Source organism: Lagopus leucura, unplaced genomic scaffold, assembly GCF_019238085.1.
Source record: "Lagopus leucura isolate 7727_CA_CO unplaced genomic scaffold, USGS_WTPT01 Super-Scaffold_73, whole genome shotgun sequence".
NCBI lineage: Eukaryota > Metazoa > Chordata > Aves > Galliformes > Phasianidae > Lagopus > Lagopus leucura.
Window position 1 is genome coordinate 59,121,746 of NW_024962252.1, and position 22,719 is coordinate 59,144,464.

At 35.7% G+C, this 22,719-nt stretch overlaps 1 protein-coding gene across 1 annotated transcript in view; it reads right to left on the minus strand.

Moving 5' to 3' along the window:
- Positions 1–22,719, minus strand: part of PRKN (parkin RBR E3 ubiquitin protein ligase) — a 678,907-nt gene that overhangs the window by 420,498 nt on the left and 235,690 nt on the right. The window contains exon 4 of the mRNA XM_042894398.1: positions 15,663–15,781. Within this exon, the coding sequence (XP_042750332.1) occupies positions 15,663–15,781 (119 nt within the window). The remainder of the gene's footprint in view (positions 1–15,662; positions 15,782–22,719) is intronic.

Sequence of the window (22,719 nt, forward strand, 5' to 3'; positions counted from 1 at the left end):
AGCTAGTGCTTTACTTCTTGCAATTACCAATTGCCTATTGTCTCCTTGCTTATATACCTTGCCAACAAGTAAAGACATTAAATACAGAAACTGCAGTTCTGGGATCAATTCCTCAGTGCCTAACACAGGAGGAAAACAGGTTGTATCACTGAGAAACCAAGCACCTGTTCCTTGCCTTTTCATTGAAGGATATGGGTGAAGATTCTAAGCTTAAAGGCCTGAACCGTTCTCTGTAACTCTACTTTCTATACATCAGAATTCTCCTCGGTCTCCATCTCAGAGACAATGTAACTAAATTCAATGAAGTGTTTCAATTAATTGTTAACTTTGGATGAGTCTTTAAAGAGGAAATAAATGTCTGCTCATCACATGTAATGAGATGCTGAAGATCCTATTCTGCTCTTCATAAAAAATACGGTTTATTTCTGAAGTAGGCTTGAGGACTTAGGAATGTCAGACCTTTAAAAGAACTAGGTTAGGTATTAGTAGAAGTATAGACAGAGCAAGATGGAACTCAGAAGGATGCAAGCATACTGTAAAAGTAGGATCAACTGGCCTGCGTTGAGTTTACATATAGAGACCATTCTGGGAAGTTTAAAGCTCGCTCTGGGATATATACCCTATGCTGCCATCAGTGGTGAAGAACTATCTGGAGTCTGGTTAGGAACTTCTATCTCTTATCCCACAGTTTGAAAGGTTAAAATTTATGTTTTTCTCTCCCTGTGTCTGCTTACATGCACACACCAACATCCACAGTGTAAAAAAAAAAATTCCTTTAGAAAGAAAAGTACTGTATTTATGTAAATATTGGGTAAATTAATTATCAAGTATTTCACTGCTACTCAACAGACAAAGAAAAGAGTCTCATTAGATAAATGTTCTGGTTTCAGCTGAGATTGAGTTAACTTTCCTCCTAGTTTTGGTATGGTGCTGTTTTGTGGATTTAGGATAAGAATAATGTTGATAACACACAAATGTTTTAATCGTTGCAGAGCTATGCTTACACTAAATCAAAGACGTTTCCGCTTCCTATACTGCTCTGCCAGTGGGGAAGCCGGGGTGCCCAAAGAGCTGGGAGGGGACAGAACCAGGAGAGGGGACCCAAAACGGCCAGAGAGATTTCCCATACAATATTGGCCTCACGCTAAACAATAAAACTTGGGGAACTAACCCAGGGGGCTGCTGCAGCTCAGGAAGGAGCTAAGCATTGGTCAGCAGGTAGCGAGCAATTGTATAATGCATCACTTGGTCTTTTTTTTTTTTTGTTTGATTTGTTTTGTTTTAATTAGTATTAATATTACTTATTTCCTTCCTTTTCTGCCCTTAATCTCAACCATGAGTTTTACATTTTTTTCCATTTCTCTCTGCCATCCCACTGGTAACTTATCTGTTGAGGGAAACCATATGTTCTGAAAGTGATATGCTTGGTCCTGGAGGGGTAGGAAGATAGACGACAATTACAATATCCTCAACAGATATATATTGCAGCAGGATTTATAATGTCTTTATAAAGTGTTCTACAGCTGACTGTTCAGCACCAAGGGTGAGGACAATGCTGGCATGAGTTACCAAGGTTAGGAAGCTCAGTGTTCTCTAATCCACAAGGAACATTTTACTGGCAAACAACAGGCTAGAAAATTAAAATGAATTCCCAAGTCCAAGTATGGACAGGTGGTAACTCTAAATCTAGGAAGCTAAATTACCATTTTCATAAATCTCTTGGCATAGTTAATGCCAGATTTATTTTTCTTGTAAGAGAAATTTTCAACTCCATCCTTGTTACTGGCATCTGAACTGGAAACACTTGTGTAACAAACAGGTCAATTTAACCAAGAGCGTCTGTTCCACATAAGAGTTCCATCTACAGCAGTCACAGAAGTAGTATGCTGTAGTTTGTGGCTTTGGTTTGGTGCTGAATGAGTGCTGCAGCAAATAGTGCTATTTTTTAAACCCTAAAACAAAGATATATAATCATGGTTAAACGTTTCTACCACAACACAATGATAGGAGAGTTCCTTCACCCAGAACAGTTTCTGAAGGTGATGATGAGAATAAAACTTCTGAAGATTAATTTTTCACAGAGGAATAATTTTCCTTTCAGTTTTATGGATGAGGATAAGATATAATTTCACTTGAGTTAACTATTACAGGTCTGAAAGGACTGTAAAATATTACTGAAGGATAGAGTGAAACTACTACTGTACTATTTTTATAGTACATAGTTAACTATGACAGAATACTGCATATTTGTGTGTACATGAAAAAAATCTGTGTACAGAAACACTATGATTTTCAAGCTACAAGTTGAGATAAAATAATCTGATAAAAAACAGAAACCAATGTTCTTGTCTATTAAACTGCATTCCTCTAAACAGATTGTGATTCTCTCCATATCTATTTTCCCCAGCATCACACAATGATACTGATGTCTGAGGAAGACCCTTGGTTACAGGGACTTCCTGCAGATTCAAGTCATACTGTATGCATCTTGTTGTTTATATCATTTTGCATCTCAGTAAAATCAGATTGTGACTGTAAAATCCTCTGTGATTTGCTTAGACTCAACTGTAGTGCTCACTTAAATCAGATTTGCTTATCTGATGCTATTTGTTCAAAAGAGACCACCCTGAAATGAGTCTCTCCAAATACACCAAAGCTGAAATTTTACTGTGATTAAGATGTGGTGGTCTTGGTGATAAAGATCAAGAGATCTTGACATGACGTGCACAAAAATGGGATTTTACTTGCACATTAAACTCCCTTCTTGACACATACACAGAAAAAAAGCAGCTGTGCCTGCACTGTCCGTCTCTTCTCAAGTCTTGTTTGTGAAGTTAGTGCAGAAGCGTTTCTACTGGCACTCATGAACATCTTCTTCTCATGCAGAGACCTATTACCAGTAAACACATCAACATTTTAGTGGCATATCTAATGTTTACATAAAATTTTAGTGGACCACAGAGTAATTTATTTTTACACTTCTTTTTTGGTACAAATAAGTGATTTCTTGTTAGTAAGCGTTGCCCTCTACACACAGTTTTAGCTGTGTATAGGTATGAGGGAACTGGAATTAGGTAGAAAAATGCCTATAATTTCATCTTAAATTTTGGAGGCATACTTCAGTATGAGAAAAAGAGCTCATTCCAGTTATTTCCATGCAAAAGACAGTAGCAAAATACTAACAGAGATCGAATTCAATAAAACACCAAAGCCTTTAAGAATAACATATATAAAAAAAATCACATAACAAGATCGAATGAAATAAATGCCTTTCTTTTGCCTGTTATTCTATTATATTTTGAGGATAGCTAGGTTTTTTTTTTTTTTTTTTTTTTTTTTTAAATATAATTTCACTAGATTTTGCAGCCATATGGTCAAACAGAGAACACAGTGACTAAGTGATAGACTTCCAGCCTCAACAATCTGCATCTGAAAAGGAGAAAAGGAGTAGATCCATATGTTTTTCTCCTTTTTTTTTTTTTTTTTTCTTTTTTTTTCCATATACCAGTTGATGTAACATTTGACTTTTTTGTGTAAGAGACAGCATTTGGAAGAGCACTTTGTATACAGAGACAGTTGAAATTCCTGGCAAAAAGCTCAGACTCTACTTATTAAAAAGATCCTGTCCCAGAAGTTAATCTACTGCTTTAACCTTTGCCAGCAGCTTTTGACTTCATGAACACAGTATAACTAGAGAACATTTATGTATGATCAAACTACATGGAGATGGGTTGGTCTAATACAAATTGTTCTTCGTAAGGCAGATGCATGAATTTACAGTAAACAAGTGCCAAGATCATTCCAGTCTAGTTCTTTAAAGGACTAGCTTCTGAAATTGATTGCTACACACTGCTGAACTCCATGACAATTCAGCATGGAGATTTGTGGTTTTTTCCTCTTTATTTCTGCCCTTACATCACTTAAAATCCTAAAAAGACCAGGTCCAGGATCTGCTGTTTCACTAATTGATAAAATCTCCTTTGTTCAGTTGATATACTAATTAAGTACAGGCTCTACCTTCCTCTTCCTAGGTGTTAGTTGCTTTATGGTTTATAAAACTATGGATTTTGTGCAGAATATCCTTTCTTCGAAGTGAAAATATCAAACGAGAGGAGGACATTCATACAGTATGCTCTAACAAATGAATTGGGCCACTCCTAATATGCCTAATCACAGCTGGTTTTAAGTTTGCTGCAATCAGTTATTTATTATTTGAAAGAGCATCTTTAAAAAGGAGGATGCATACAGTTCTCAGTTACATTTATACTCACTTGTTTATTGTTTATAGGTTTCAAATAAACTTATTACTATAAAGGGAATAAAAACAGGCACTGATTTAGCTCACTAGTTACAGTAACCCTCTTTTTTTTCAGAGAGAGAAGCCCCCAGTTCAATTTCTCGCTGGAATAAGTTTTTCACAAAAAAGGATAATCCTTCATTTACTGTTTACACACTTGGTTACCTCTTAGCATTCTGTTCTGCCATATCAAGTTCTAAAATTTTATTTAAAATTGCCAGAATTCATTTAAGCATTAGCTGGTTTTATTATAGTGATAGACTAGCTGGCATTCAACAAATTCAGCATTAGCAAAGAACAGTCATGATTTTATCAGAACATAACAGGACCCATACCCAATATTTTACCTTCATTTTCTTGTGATGTATTATTGCTCATGCAGAAACATAGGCAGCCAGCACAAAATGAGTACATGTACTAGCAAAAACTAAATAATTTCTTTTTTACTCTTTCCTATTCTGCCTCCCCTTCTCATGTAAGACAGATAAATGCTCCCAGGCTCCTCACTTCATTTTTCCAGAGTATACAGGGAAAAAACAGGGGGTAGATAACTAACTACACGACATCTCTGAAGTCTGCAGAAAGATTCTGCTCACCACACAAACTATGGGATACAAAAATAACAGATGCATTTCAAAGAAGGATATTAAAAATATCAATTCTTTCTAGAGTAATTTAGAAATTGAAATATGTTAGAAGGAAATAAAAGCAGAATAGAAACCTGAGTGTTAAACTGAAGGAAAAGTGTTTCAGCAGGTTAAAAATACTTTAAATAAAACTTCACAATTTGCAGACTTAAAAAAAAAAAAAAAAAAAAAAAAAAAAGGATAAAATTTCTTATTTCCTTTTTTGTAGACTATTTTCCAAAAATGTCAATGTCAGCAATCTCAGCTTTCATCACCGGGCCTGAATTTTAGGACACGTCTTTTCATTAGCAAAAATTCTGACAGGAGAACTAAGCATGCAACCTGTTGGCCTCTTTCTGATCACAGCTTAGGATTTGAAAATCACGGTCCTGCCTTCCTCATAATGAGGTTAGCCACCCATGAGGACAGGGTGAGAACAGGCCTAACTTACTATAGCATCAGCTGAATATTTACAAATTCATGTTAGGGAATCGTTATCATGAGATCAAGATCTGCAGGCAAATTGAGAGAAAAATAGAAAAATGTGTTTTTGGCACTACTGCAACAGCCTGAGAGCAAGGCAACCTTTGCTTAATTTTTGAAGCCATCTTCACTGTATGATCCTTTGCAATCACCATCACGAACTGATATTTATTTTCTCACTGATTGTATGAAAGGTTTTCTGATCGCATTTAGAAAGAGCTTGGAAGTTTTGGATCCAATCTATAGTAAATATTTGTATAAATATAGAAAGGACTGAATGTTCAAATGTTTTTTTTTTTTCACAACACAAGGTCCATGGAAACATGGACATGCAAAACACACCGACTGTCAGCATCTTTATCTTCATCCCAAAGCAGTTAGTTTAAATGTCAGTGAATACAAATAACATCAGGCTAAGATTCAGCTATTTAGCACTCTTGGCTAAATAGATTTCAGTGTAAAAAAAAGAAGAAAAGTACAGTTTTCTGATTATCTTACTATATGTAACCTGAAATTTTAGTTAAATGAAAGTGTTTCCACATACACATTTCTTATTTTTCCCAAAACAAATGCTATCAGATCTGTTATCAAATTCAATACTGTCCACTACTTTTTGCCTGAAACATTTTCATGAATTCACTCTTTGTATCTATGTCCAAAATTTGTTCTATGTTGAGAACAGCAGTCCTATTACATAAGAAAAAAGATTGCTTATTCCAGGACAGAATTATCTGTCTGGAATTACCAGATAATTCTCATGCTTAAGTGATAAATTTTGAACAGTTAGGAGGTAGCTGCACCCACTCTGGATAGTATATCACTTTGCCTGTGAAAAGGCAAAAATCCTTCTTCTCAGCTGAGATATTTTGACTTGTCTGAAATGTCTAGATGTACCATGACAAAAGCATGCTATTTCATTTAAATCGAGAGTATTGTATCATTAGAGTGCTAGAATATTTCTTTGCAAGTAATTTCCATAATACACGTTTTGGCCTCCTGCTTTCAACGAAAGCAATCAAGCCATTAAAATGTAGGGAACAATAAACCCATGTTCAGAAAGAGAGATCAGGTTCTCTAAATAAAATCCAGAAGTTACAGATTATCTTAGGTTTAGTTAAAAACAGAAAGAAAATTCAAAAGGCCTTACTTCCCCCCCCCCAGTGGCAAAGCAAGCTTTAGGCATATGGCATGTCCTGTTTTGCCCAGATGGTTACAGTGGAAAAATGTAAATGAATTCTAACAATTTGACTGTGGATTACTGGCTGGTCAACACCATACATCCCTATGAATTCATTTACACTTTAGGAAAATCTCCATGAAAAGAAGGGGAAAATTATACTGCGTGTCAGCACAGTTTAATCAAAATAACTTTAATGGTCGTGGTTGAAAGTTGTTAAAGATGTTTTACAATAATAATGCTCTGAGGAAAGGCTTAACAAGTTGAGTAACTTAAATAACTTTAGATCATGACCCTATCCAAGCAAGTATAATTACTGCAACTTCAAATTAGCTATTTATTAGTTACACAAGTCTAAGTTTTTACTTAGTATATTCAAGTAACCTAAAACTTTTTTATTAACTAATTCAGTTCAAAATACAGCTAAACAAACAAAAACCTTCTGACATGAGGCAGAAACATAAACATTCTGAAGTTTTTTTTTCCCACACTGAGGTTGAATAGAGATTTTTTTATAGTTCATTTAGAGGTAAACTATTACTTTAATGTGTTTTTAATTAATCATCCTAATTATTAATAATTAATATCAAATATAATTAATCATCATAATGTAGAAATTACAGCAGCTTTTAAAGGCGATGAAGGCACACATTTAAGAAAACATTTTGGCATTTGCTACTTCAGTTACTCCAGTTTCTTATGAAAATATAGTTATTTTACTTTGTGAGCCAGTTGGTGATTCAGATGTTCTATCATCTTAAAAATTAGGATAAATTAAAATCACAGAATCATAGAATCACTGACCCTTTAGACTTGTTTAATATTTTAAATTAAGAAAGATGTTGAAATAATCTATAGCGTAAGCACACCCTCTATGTGCATATATCTACTAAGGAATAATAGTGTGAAGAAAGAAGTTTGGCTATACTTTAATGAAGAAAGCAAATTATGAGTTATGCTCTGGGACATTTAAATCTCAATGGCAGCTGCCATATTAAAAAAATAAAACAAATACCAACAACCACAAAATGCAACCATCATTGTCCAAGTCCTGTTCTTTTGTACTATAATAAATTCCAGCAAACCTTTTACAGTGCCTTATGATCTTACTGAGTAGAAGGGAATTAGGGGAAAGCCAGGACGGATTCACCTACACTCATAGCTTAAGTTGTCAGCAGATATAGATTTAAATTTTGAAAATCTGAGATATACCCACCAGCTCACCAGCTTCGCCTTCAACATAAACGGCGAAGAAACTTGAGAGAAACTCTTTGTTAGGGAGGAACTACAGCATGGAAGGAAGATAGTCTTTACAAGTTGCTAAGAGAATGATGGAAGAGCTGCTACCAATCAATATGCCAAGATAGAATTAGGGGCAAGAATTAGGGGGTCATATTGCCTGCACAAAGGCCTGGAGAGGGAAAGACCAGTCCCTCTCCCAGTTACATTTCTGCCCCTAAGAACAGGCCAAATGAGGCTTTCTTATGTTTCTGGATAGTGCCCACATACCTTTTTCTTTTCTTTTTTCCCCCAAAGCTATGTATCTAAACAAAAACATACAAATAAAGAAAATACAGAAATAACACAAAGTTAAAAAACGAAAGGGATCTGCATGTACATGTGATTGTGTGCCACCTAGCAAGTATGATGATTTTCTAAGGATTTCAGTAGGGATTATGAAATATAGATTAAATTATCAAAAGATTCCTAATTACAAATATAAGAATGGACAATTTTACACACAAGAAATTCAAACACAACAATTACTTTGGACAGAAGAAATGTTACTCCAAGGCTGGTGTTTTTCTCTAATCACAGGTTTTTTGAGACATACTGAAATACATATCTGAAGACAGGGTACGAAGAGGACACAGAGAGGCTCTATTCAGAGGAATCCAGTGATGGGACAAGAGACAATGGGTACAAGCTGAAACACAGGAAATGCTTCCTTTGGCAAAACCTTGGAGAAGACAGAGCCAGGTTGTCCGAGGAGGCTGGGGAGTCTCCTCCTTGGAGATCTTCAAAAGCAGCCTGGACATGGGCAGGGGTTACCTTGCTCTGGGTGTACCTGCTTGAGCAGGGGCTGGAGCAGGTGGACCAAGAGGTCGCTGCCAGCCTCATCCAGTCTGTGGCTCTGTGAGAACTGCCAGTATGTGATAGATAGACTGAACTGATCACCGCCTATTTCTAGGCACACATGTATCTTCTACAGGCTACATTAGACAGATATTTGATTCAGACTCACAGAAAAAAATGTAATCTGAAAGTAAATTTATAACTGTTTTCTTTGTTTTTTTTGTTTTTTTTTTTTTTTTCTTTTTTTTCATTTATGACTGTTATCACCCGAGCCAGAGAAACCCATTTTTGACTTCACATTAAAGGGCAGTTTTATTTCACAGAATGGCTTAAAGTGGTGGTACGTAACACTGAAGTCATTTTCCCTCTTCCCTATAATTGGTATATTTTTTCCATCTTTTAAGACATTTTATAACGTGCAATCCCACCAAAAGATATACCACAATAAGTTGGAACATACTATAAATCATGCACAGATATCTCATCGCTTTAACAGAATTAGAAGTTAAAACATTCTTTCTTATCCCATTAAAATGAATGATCTATATGCTATTTTTTCCTAAATAGAAGCAATACTGTTTCCTTTGCAAAATTTATTTTGCATCAAAAAATTGTTGTTCCTGTCTTTTGTAATGAATTGAATAATTTTCTTCATAAATTAAGTATGCTTTTGCTTTTTTTTTTTTTTTTTACTGTGTATATATAAATCAAACAATTTATGTCTAATCTAGTGAAATCAGTTTTGGAGGATATTGGGAAAGTGAATGAAAGATGTAGCCAAAAGCCTGAATAAAACTATATCAAGCTTTCTGACTAGACCAACTGTTCTCTTCACACAGAGCTCAGCACTTTGGAGGCCCAACTTAATGAAAGTGTCACTGGCTAAGGCAGGTGTAAGTCCAAGGCTGTCCTCCCAGGTGTTCTATGTGCAGTGAGAGTCGGAACCAAAGGAAGAAACAGAATAAAGAAATAAAAACATTGTAAAGTTGTTTTTTAATCATCCAATGCTGAACTTTCCTATTTCTATAATCAGCGTGGTTATTTCCTCATGGGCTGAGATGTAAGAGAACAGAAAAGGAAGGAATAATAATAATTGAAAGAAGTGATGCACAGTGAAATTTCTCACCACACACTGATCAATGCCCTGTCAGTCTCCAAGCAGCTGCTGCCCACCAACCAACTCCCCCAGTTCTATTGCTCAGCATGATGCCATATATTAGGAGACATCCTTTTGGCCAGGTTAGGTCAGCTGTGCTGGTTCTGTCCCCTTCCAGGTCTGTGGGCACCCCTTGGTGCCAGTGCATTATGAGAAGCTGGAATGTCCTTGACTTAGTGTAAGAACTGCTCTACAGCAATTAAGACATCATTGTGTTATCAACACAGTTCTCATCCTAAATCTACAGCACAACTACATCACCATACCAACTACTAGAAAGTAAAGTAACTGTATTCCATCTGAAACCAGGACATAGTGATAGTATTATTTATGATTTTTTTTTTAAGAAAATAAAGCCAGTCAACCACAAGGACAAAATCTGCAACAATACTTCAAAGGAGAATGTGAAAATTTTGAAGGACCAAATGGTTGTGCTAAACCAGAAGAAAAATTTTACTGAATAGGTTAAGGCCCTGAGCACATTGTTAATTAAAGCAATTCCAAAACAGGACCATAAGCAGAACCCCTGAATATTGAATACTGGTGTAATACAACTGCTTTCTCCACTGTCTCTTATGCAAATTAATATGACCAGTGTGATACAGTATCACTAGCTCTATAATAATATTTTTCTTCAAAGAGATTACAAAGAAAACACAACTTTTTCAGGTAGAATTATTCTTTTTTCCTGATATTTATATTACTAAAAGCAATGGAAGTTAATTAATGACTGAATCAGGCTTGCAGATCTCATGTGTTCATTCTTGGGAAGCTTCCACCAGAAATCCTGCATACTGCCTCAGCTCAGCACTAAATTTATTTAATGCAGATGTCCAGCTCCAAGTCACCAAAAGTAATAGGTCAGCAATAAGGAGCAGTGGATGATGGATGACACAGAATTCATTCGCATCCCTTCAAGTCAAAAATACTAAGAATATTGGTATCCTAGGCCAGGTCAACTGACTCTAGATTCCATTTTGCTAACATGAAAAAATACCCACTTTTCATTTTTTTTTTTATTACTTATTCACAAATTCACTATTTATTTGTAATTATTATGTTCACTATTTATATTATGCAGATAGAAATACATATATGGATTATATATAATTTCCAGTGAGTGACATTTTTTTTTGCCAAATGCAGGGGAAATGAAGCTTTTTTATAATCACAAGTTTATTAGCAGGAACTCTATAATAAACAGTTGCTTCATGTTTATTAGTTTGACAAAGGAGTGCACAAACCACAGTAACAACTTTTCCTATGCACAGAATTTCAATAGAAGTATATTAATGCACTGTATTTACCACACAGCTAAGAAATATCAATAACATTGTTATCCTGAAGCATGCCTTTTTGAAGAGACAAATACATCTTTCAGTCTTAGGAATTTTATCACAATTTTAGTATCTGTGAATGAGATCATATTTTGTCACATTGCCCTCCACAGGGTGGAGCTTATTTTGCAGTTTAGGTTCAAAGGCCGTTTTTTTTTTATTTTGTTTTATTTTTATATCTGAGCTTGGTCATTATCTGTCACTCCATAATAAAAAGAAAATGAGTGAAAATGGATTATTAATGCTACAGACCCTCCATGACTGGCAGTTCTCCAACAAAAACTTGCAAAATAGACATCTCTAGTTCTATGTGCACCGGTCTTGAAAGAAAATAACTAATAAGGAAAGGAGTGTTAATTCCTCTGCAGGCTATTTGCAGAGCTACCCCAGCCACGGTGAATAGGCAGAGGCCCTGCTTAGATACAGAACTGCTATGCATATCTGCATTTCAGCCTGCCTCAGTCCAATGCAGAAAGACACACATCCAATCCCAGGAAAAGTATGTGATCTGTAATAAGCAGTGACGAGAGGCAGTCCACTGTGGAATGGATTTTTACAATGACGTATTAAAAAATTAAAAATAAAAAAATAAAAAAAAAAAAAAAAAAGAGAGAGCAAGAGATTTAAAGTAAATAATATGCAGAAACAATAAACTCTTGCCAGAACTGTCCTATAAATTATTCTGGAAAGGCAGATATGGGAATATGTAAAAGAACATGAAGTCACTGCCTTTTTACTTTAAGTTAACTGAAAATCTCTAATAAGTTTCTATTCATTAAAAAGAAAACAAACTACTTACATAAATACTAGAAATCAATTAGCAGATGGAGGTAAGAGCTTGAAGGAAATTACTACATTAAAGACCTTTATCTTCCTAGGAAATATAGAAGTATCAAATTCAATATACTACATTTTCCACTACTAGGACAATATCTAAAGCTGTCAATGAAAACTCAAACAGTAGTAAACAAAAAGAGTGAAAAATTACCAAATAGTGATGAGTTACACATCTCTGCAATGAAAATATCTTCACTATGGAGCCAGCAGCAAAGTATGAAGACCCAAAGCCCATTACCCATGTCAGCCTCAATTCTTACTCTGGATAAGTTCTGTATTGTGACAAAGACAGTACAACATCCTGTATACCAGGAGTGTGACACAGCCAGTTACATTTTAAAAGTACGCTTTAAGGACAGCTTGGTGTACAGCACTTTGCTGAACTGAGCCTCCTATTTGCAGATATGCATTTTCCTTTCCATTATAGAGTTAACATAATGAATGTTGACATCACTGTGGCTCCAAAAAATAAGTCTAATTGTGACTAGTATAAACCTGAGCAGGTTATTTTTGGTTTCTTTTTTTCCCTAAAAAAGGGATACCCTAAGTATCTGAATGATGGCTACCGATACAAACTGCAGCACTTTATGGAAAATAAATTAAATAAATAAATTTAAAGTGTGAAAGTGTCAAAAGATATGAACCGATGTGAAACTTATGAAAAAAAAAAAAATTCAAGACATTTGGAAAAAGCTGCTGGCTGGATAGTAGGTGGTCTACATAAGACTCCCGCACTCCAGTATGCTTTTGTGTTTGACTAATTAGTGAAACTAGAGAGAAGTGATACTTTTGCAGTGATTGATGTTTTCTTATAATTAAATCAGTCTGGTATATATTTCCCATAAAGCATTAGGTCATGAAACGTTCATAAAACGCCAACCCAAGTGTCATCTGGAAAATTACAAATTTAATATTTAGATAGATGTCTTCAGTAAAAATAAAAATAGTGGGCTCTTTAATTTCATAGAAAAATAGTACCATAAATTTACTCTGAGCATCATATATTAAAATAATGCTACGCTAACAGGCATGACAGTTAAATAAGGTTTTAGAATAAGACTGTTTAAATGAATAAGTAATATTTTAAAATGTCAGTCAGTGAACACACTATGAAAAAAGAAAGCTCAATTTAATTAGCTTGGTCATGTGTGGCTTAGATAGAGAAAGGAATTAGCATGTATAGTAAGCTAAAGCTGCCCAAAGCTTTGTGTGGGTTTTAAACAGGTATTCACTTTCATCTCAGTAAAAGAATTACTGTAAGAAATGCAGGCTTAGGTGGTGCTTTGCTGCTTGTGGTTCAAGAGAGCCTGTTAAGAAACTGCAATGCATTGCCTGGTATAAGTCAAGGCTGGAACTGAGGAAAACTTCCAGCTTTTCTGAGTCCACTTTATCTTGACTAATTTCTCTACAAAAGGGAAATAATATTTGGTTATTATTGTGATCTACTGGCAATAACTGACATAGTCCAGGGGAATTGGATTAGCAAAATGGATGGTCTGTGGTAATATACTATTTTCTAACTTACATGATTTAACTTGCATAATTTCTTTTAATGTTCACAAAGTCAAGTTAAGTCGGGTCAACATTTTCAGCCTTACGTAACTTGCTTACTATGGACTGAGATGCAATGGAGAAAGCATGGCCAATACAAAGCACCATCTCCAAGATTACATCTTCACCTGGCATTAGTGCTGAGATGTTTCTGCATAGTATAGAAAAATAGATGGGGCCTGATACGTATTTCAAGTTTCCTAGTTGGAATTATTTTCTATTACTGAACAGGAAGTGAAAAGAAGAGAGGATGCAAGGACGAGGCATGTACTAAATCTGCACCTAATCTTCATAACCAAAGGATTGAAATAGAATACTTGTATTTATAAAACAAACTCACTGTTGCTTAGTACGTTTACTACAGTAAATGTTCTCTTATTGCAAATATTTCACTTATGAAAGCATTGAAAACTGCCACTGAAATTATAGGAAAATCATGCTAACTGTTGTCAGCTACTTCATTTCACTGAAACTTGAGAGCAAAAGAATAGTAACAGGTACTCTTTATTTGGGGGAGAAAGTAAGAAGAACCAGAAGTGCTAATTTTTCTGTCTGTGTAGCTTTGCTGAAACAATGTAGGTGCACATACATTCTAAACAGTCAGATATTAAAAATGTATTTAGAAATTTGTCATCCTGTAGCTTTTATAGTAGGATTTTTATAGCAGAGTCACGAGAAATTCTTTGGAGAATGAAAATGAAAAATACTATTCAGGTATTCCAGTAAGAATGTGAAAGTTTCTAAGTGTACTAAGTATATTTAATACAAGACACATAATCATTCCAAACCTAACAACACAGATAGGAAGATCACATCAGCAGGCATGCCTGGGGAAGCTATTGAGCCTAGGAAAGGATGCACATTCTGTGCTGTTCTTGCAATACTGAGTCTAAGCCCAGCTACTGATAATGTCTTTCAGCAGCACAGATCAGAACAAACTGTTATCTGTGTTTATATTCATTCTGAATATTATACTGTTGGAAATGTACATTAAAGACCACTTCTCCTGTATCTTGATTTAATGTAATTTAAGTGCACGCTAATCACCAACATTTAAATATGACATTTTGCAGAAAACAAATGCCATTTCACATGTTCACTTGAAACACCACAAAATACAGCACTTGTGAGCCGAGGTATACTCGGTTCAAAATAGCACATGGGGGTTTGTTGTGGAGTTTTGATTTACATGTGCGTAAGCACTAAAACAATTTATTATTTCAATGAGATTACAGGAGTTGGGTTTTTAAAGAGTTTCAATATGACATTTTGTGTAATGACACAGAATTACTGGGCTACATCAAGAACGTGATAAGTGAAGTTAACCCCCTTAAAATACATCTAAAAGTATCAAATGTCACAGAAAGCTCCCCAAAATATATAGCATGGTAAAGCTCACTCTTCTGCAAAATCTGAAACATCTCACATAACAAAGCTGACTGACAAACACTGTGATTTATTAGTGAGGAAAGACACTCTTTCCTAAGTAGCACAACCAGTGAAATTCAGCAGAACTTTCAGCAAACATATCTCTAAAACTTCATACTACTGTAAATTCAAGTCAAACAACACTGTCCTGTTTTAGAATGAAAACCAAGCCTGACAGTTCTCCCACTAACTCTCTATACTGGCATAATAATGTTTCCCTGACCTTACATACAGTGACTGAGCTGGAGAGATTAATATTCTCAGCTGCACAGCCACTTAATCCCCCCCTGTCTCATTCCATAACGTTCACAATCAGCAGCACTGAATTCAGGTCTTTCTGTGGCCTTAAACACCATTCCCAGCTTTGTATAAGCGCATGTAGTATCAACCCTTAATCGCATCCTTAGTTGTATGTATTATGAATACTTCCAGGTTAACCATTAGGACTTAAAATATAAAGCTAAGAATCTTTACAGGATTGCAGTTACAGTCTGCAATGTTTTACTATTGAGTTCTACAAATAATGGAGATAAGTGAATGAAATCTTCATAAAGCTTTGAATTAATCTTTTCAAGCATAAATTGCAGGAAAGATTTAAGTAAAAATGCCTGTTTATATAACCACATATATGCAAATGGCTAAGACAGAACAATGTAAATAATTTCTATATGCTCTGAAAAGTTGAAATACTTACCCTTGCCAAAGTGAGAGTTCCTTGTTTACATTCATTGCATCGGACCCTCAGTTTCCCAGGTTTCACAGCTTGGCAGAAATTTTTGCAAAAAACATAAAAACTGTTGTAATTGGCTGCACCTGTCAGGAAGGAAGGAAAACAAACAAACAAAACCATTTATACTGAGCATCAGTAACAGCGCTTAAGGAAAGGTCTCCATTTGAGCAAAAAAATAAAGGTTTCTATTTGTATGTGATATTTTTTTTTTATTTTTTATTTTTTTTTAATATTGATTTTAAGGCCTGAAGACAGCATGGTCTAATGTACTTAATGTTTTTGTTCCAGTAACTCCTGCTACTTTACCAACACATAATGGTGAACTCACTACAACTCCTTGAAAGTGCATCCTATCTTGAGCTTGAGCTTATGACTGATGATAACTGACTGTAATCTTTGGCAAATGATGTATGAGATTAATTACTCTGGCTCTCCATAATTTCCATTTTACTTCTAATCTAAATTTGTCTAGATGCAAGTTTAGTGAGTTTAAATTGCACAAAAATTCCCTTGATTGAAGTTTAAAAGATTCATTTGGTTGTTATGAGAAAAATATTTAGCTTAGCAAATCTAGTTTTATTTGTGGAAGACTGGAAACAATTTCTTTATTCTTGCTAGGAGTAATATAACCTAGCAAAGTTTGTAAACTGCTGCCAAGTATGCAGGTTGTTCCAAAAGTATTGCCTCCTAATTATTTCCATGGAAGTCACAACAGATACAAAAGGACACAATAACACTATTTAATAGAACCAATACTCAGCTACAGAGCAGTACTTTGTAACATGGTCACCACCATTAGTCGTGCACTTTAGCCAGAAATGAATGAGAGCCTGCATGCTGCACTCATAAAAATCTGCAACAGTACAGGTGAGCCAATTTCAGTGTCACCACTGCTGAAACGCAGCACCCACTGCTTTAGTGTGCTCATAGCCACTGTTTGGTCTCCATCAGCACTCAATAAACATTGATGAATGTCAGTGGGTGCAATTTTTTCCACAAGACGGAATTTAATGACACCCCTTTGCTACATCTGCACATCCACATCAGATGCTATTCTGTCAGACTGCCCCTCTGCTATCATCTGTCACAAGGCAACAGAATGTAACAGGATACTGGTGGGAAGGTTCAACCTCTACTGCCTTACTACCAATGTTCACTTCTGATGTTGAGGGCCGATAAAATAAAATAGGAGGCATTATTTTGGGACCAGTCCTTGTATAGGTTTACAAAAAAATAAACTGAAGTACATTCTGTTCTGTGTAACTGCAGAATACGTAGAGAATTGTGTAAGCCTTAGGTGGTACTAATTATTTTGATTTCAACTGCAATCCTGATAACTGTTCTGAGCAAACTCTATTTTAGGATGATTATTGCTATCATGCAGAAACTGATGGGACTTTCATAGCCCTCTAGAACCTTCACCATCTTTGTAACCCTCCTCTGGATGCTCTCTTATTGTTTTACATCCTTCTGATATTGTGGGGCACAAACCTGCAGACAGTCCTTGAGATGAGGTCACAATTCAATTTCAGCTACAGACAGTGAGATCAGATCCTGTTACTGATTTTGGTATCACTGCTGCTCTTCTACTGTTCTGCATGGGCTTTGAAATCTAATTTGACTGCTTTATGTCTAGTTGTGTTGTAAGCTCATTCCATCTACACCCAAAGATAAAATCATCTTATTGATAATATTCTGCAAAATATTCAGGAGATAGTACAGCATAAGTCATCATGACTGAATATTGCAGTAAAACACAGCAGTCATGGAAAAGGCCTAAAATGAGACACAGTGATGATTTACTGCAGAGGATAAATCCTGAGTATTAGCTTGATATTTACTCCCTGCAAAACATTAACTCAATATTTCTTTTACTTAGGGTTTTTTTTATTATTATTTTGCTTTTTCATGAACATAAAAAGTGCTCCCTGTACACATCACTCATGCAGAAATTTGAAATACAACAAGAAACAAATTTATAATATAATGAACTTGAGCAGTTAAGCAACATAGACACCCAGAATAACTTATGAAACATCTCCTACAGCATGGTTGCTGGATAGGCTGAACACCGCAGGAGGAATGTTGTGATTTGGGGAGAAAGCAGGAAATGAATATTTTCAGCAAGCCAGTCAGCATTCTATGCTGACATGCTGATCTCATTACCACCAAGGGCAGTTACTTTATTAAGTGAATGTCCTAAGAAGCATCACCAGGAGAAGGGAAGACTGAAATAAATATACAAAGGCTAAATGATGTCATAGTACACAATACTGATGACAAGAATTAAAGTCTTTACTGACTTGTTAATATCATTGTGAATTTTACCAAGGCCCTTCACTGAGACTGTATCCCTTGAACAGTTTTTCAGAGGGGAACTGAAAGAAAGGACAAAGGAATCTGCAAAGAAAAGGAATCAGCTCTGATGTAGCTGTAGTAATAGGAATTGCAATTATGGCACCATGCCAGTAATCACTGAAATGGCTGCAGCACCAACCTTACAACCTCATCTTTCCTCATTCAATCATGGTCTATAGGCTTTCATAAAGCTTTCCATTAATATTTTATAACACTGGTACTCAGCAAGAATGTTCAAACACAGCAAATTACAAGTATAAAAAAATGGATAGTCCATTAAGTGCTAATTCTACTATGTAAGGTGTGCATTAACAATAAATAAACAAAATTCAAATTTTATCTACTGATCTGTTTGCATTTACATACCATCGATGGATGAAGGACAATTGAATGTGTTGGATCTGCTCTTATTCTTTTCTGACAGCAATTTCAATTTTTATTTCCATATTCCAAATATCTGTATCCAGGTGTCCCTAAAATATCTTTTGACCATCAATGATTCTCTCATTGGACTGAATACAATTTCCAGCTTTCTCACACCAGCATGAGTGTGAGATATCAATTACTCCGCATCTCTAATAATATATTATGCTTATCCTCAAAAATGGTGCAACAACAGAATAAAGAAATCCATAATTGGTTAAGGGAGTGGTGTCATGAACAGGGCTTTGGGTATTTAAGTCTTGGAACTAGTTTTGAGAAATCTGGTTTTCTGGGGGAGGACAGGATTCATCTCTCAGAGAAGGGGCAGATCATTTTTGGCAACAAGCTTTCCAATTCAATCAGGAGGACTTTAAACCAGAGTTGTCTGGGGAACAAGCAATGAAGAGTAGCAGGGCATCTGCATACCTGCAGGACTATGATGTCATTGGCATCACTAAGACGTGGCGAGATGGCTCTCACATCTGGAATGTAGGAATAGGTAGATATAAACTCCTTAGAAAAGACAGGCAGCGAAAAATGCCAGAAAAATGGAGTCCATTGTGTTCCACCTGGGCAAAAACGAGGATATCAATCATATCTGAAAGGTCATGGTAGTTTGCTGAAGTTCCCACTGATTGGAAAAAGAGGAAACATAACCCGTATTTTCAAGAAGGGAAAAAACAAAGATCCAGGGAACTACAGGCCAGGAACTACAGAGTAGTCATCTCTGTGCCTGGCATGGAACAGATCCTCCTGAAGGGCCTACTAAGGCACATGGAAAATAAAGATAAGGAGATTGGTGGTAACATCATGGCTTCATCAAAGGCAAGTCATGCCTGACAAACTTTGTGGCCTTTTATGATGGTTATAGTGTCGGTGGATAAAGGAAGAACAACTGACGTCATCTACCTGGACTTGTGCAAAGTGTTTGACACTGTCCAACATGACATCCTGGTCTTCAAACAGGAAAAAAATAGATTTGACGGATGGATCATCACTGGGTAAGGAATTGGCTGTATGGTTGTACTCAGAGTTGCAGTCAACAGCTCAATGTCCAAAAGCAGACCGGTGATGAGTGGCATGCCCCAGGGATCAGTGCTAGGACTGGTGTTATTTAATCTTTTTAAATGACATGGGACAGTTGAGCGCACCCTCAGAATGTGTGCAGACAACACCAAGCTGGGTAGTGCACTTGACAAGCTAGAGGGAAGGGACGCTAACCAGAGTGACCTCAACAGGCTTGAGAGTTGAGACCACACCAACCTCACAAAGTTCAGTAAGGCCAAATGCAAGGTCCTGCATCTGGGTAGGAGTAATCTCTCACACAGATACAGGTTGAGAGGAGAATGGTTTGAGAGCAGCCCTGAGAAGGATATGGGAGTGGCATTTGATGAACAATTCAACATGAGCTGACAACACGTGCTTGCAGCCCAGAAGGCCAACAGTATCCTACGTTTCTTCAGGGGAAGAGTGACCAGCAGATCAAGAAAGATGATTCTGTCCCTCTACTCTGTTCTCGTGAGACCCCACCTGGAGTACTGAGTCCTGTTCTGGAGCCCCCAACACAAAGGACATTAAGCTATTGGTGAAGGTCCAAAGGAGGGCCATGAAGATGATCACCTGGAGCACCTGATCACTGGAGTACCTGCACTATGAGGACAGGCTGAGAGAGCTCTATTTTATAGATTTTGCTTAATAACAGCAGAATACCAGCTGATGAAGCCCTTTATTAAAGGCTACAGTCTTAGTAAAATTCTTGATTGTTTTCTCTGTGATGTTAATTTACTTATGAAGCTCCTGCTAGAAATAAAAATAAAAAATTACTATTAAATGAATGCAAAAGACTACTCATTTATGATCCATGCATGGACATGTTTTCTTGTCCCAATAAGATACCCTCTGTCTTTTTTACCTCTTCAAAGCTAATTTTCTCACAAAATATTCTTCACAGAAAGAATTAATTGTGTTCTCTCTCTTTACTATTTTTATACAAAAGAGAAAGTAGCATTCTCTGATGTGTATCCCAGTGTTTTGTACTGGCTGCCCATTTAGATTTTTAAGCTCTTTAGGACCAGAATTACCTCCTTTTTTTTTTTTTTTTTCTTTTTTCTATAGTTAATGATGAACATGCTGTGGGAGCTTCATACAAGTTAGTGATAGCATAGACCAATTATTTTGATATGCCTGACTAGTTAATCAGAAAACATTACTCAAAATGACTACAGATCTGATTCTGAAATCTCTAATCAGTCAAAAGACCCATTATCATCCATATTACTGTTAAAGTGAATAAAATCTGAATAGGGATATTACAAGCTGATCTACTGTTTTCCTTTGAACTGCATTTTCATGTAGATGATAATTACTGATTCTTTCCCATAAAAGTTATTTAAAAGAGGACACGGCTATAGTAAAGTTTCTCAAAAGATTTAAAACTGCATAATATTGTTTTCAATTCCATTATATTTACATTTAGACTAGTTGCAATTTGTGAAATGCAGATTGGTTGTCAGAGACCTTTCAGACCATTTTTGCAATTTGTACCACATAAAGAAAAAGGGATAGAAGTGAAAAAAGTATTTTTTTCAACAGTGTTTTAAGGACTTTGCTCAATTCAACGCAATAGGGAGAATAACATCTTCAGTACACCGTCTAATAGTTTCATAATTAAAGTTTCCATAAACAACCAAATTTAAACAAAGTGTGGAGGTTTGACTTCTGAATAAAAAATCAAATAAACAAACAAACACAAGAAATTACTTTGAATTTTCCATTTGTTTTCCAAAAATAGAACTTACATGCTCTACCTTTGATCTTTTACTTTTTAACTGTTCATCTTTACCTGCAAAGATTTCACAGAACAGGACTTCCCCCCCAAGACACATATAAGCAGACATATACATTTATAAAACATTTCTACCTGTTGATAATGATATTTATTCTTTATGATGCTTGTCTAATTCAGACCATGAAAATAGCTTTTATTTGACAGTTAGATTCATATAAGCTAGCCATATTCTATTCTACTGAGAAAAACAGGCACTTTTATGGTTCAATTCAATTCATCCTAAAATAGATATAAAAAAAGATATAAATATATCAGATAAATTGTGCATAAAAGATCTACTTCTCTCTGCTGTGGAGGTTTAGGACTCCTAGGTCTGTTACAGGTATCTACATTGTCAACCTCTAAAATTATACCACATGAAACCCCCTTAGTGATGTTGTATACAGAAGAACACCTTTTTTTTTGCCACAAATGTGACAAACAGCTACAGTATTTTTGCTGTAAAGATAACAATATTAAATAGACTGAACTTTGAATAAAGTCCTTTTATTGAGATTCAAATGCAATTTAAGAATGTGTGTTTGTTGGATAACTATATGTAAGACACAACTGCTTAGAAGAAAATACAAAATGGATCTGTTATTATAACAAGGACCACAAAGGAAAATAAGATTTGGACTTGGCTGAGAAGTGTTAATGCTATGTCTCTGTAAGAAATGAAATATTGAAAGTACTTAACAAAGACAAAACGGGGGAGAGGCGTGGCATTTATCTTCTAAGCTCCCTCCCTCCCAAACAAAAGTTTGTGTGAATAAAAAAATAATTCAATTAATTAAAAAATGAAAAAAAATACAAAGAAAAATACCCTATTTCAAATTTCTGTAATTCAGGATGGGGTAGGGACAAAAATTATTAGACTTTCTTTTTCAATCTTTATCATAAAAGACTCATCTGTTTCTCCTCATTTCCCCAATACCAGAACAAGTAATTATATATATATATGTATATATATATATATATGTATTATATAAATATATATATGTATAAATGTATGTAAAAGTTAATTTCCCCAAGCTGTGTCCATTTGACCTGCAATGGTGATTGGCAAGGGGTGTTGCTGTCTTCATGTCACCCCACTGCCTTTCTCACTCGTGTTCTTCCTATTTTCTTCCCAGTCCCCTAGGTAAGAATATGAGGGAGTGGCTAGGTGAGAGTATGGCTGCCAGTGGGGAACAACCCACCACAACTTTCCAACAAGTATATTCATAAGAAGAGGACAAAGGCATAGGATGGATTTAATATGGGGAAGTTACTGGAACAGGCCAGCAGGATAAATGCAGCCTACAGCCTTGCTGAGGATGCACAAAGCAGAAACATATGGCAACACTTCTTGCAGCTCTTCCTCACGTAGCTGTTCTCACAGTGGTCTGATCCAAGATTACACAGCTGCTC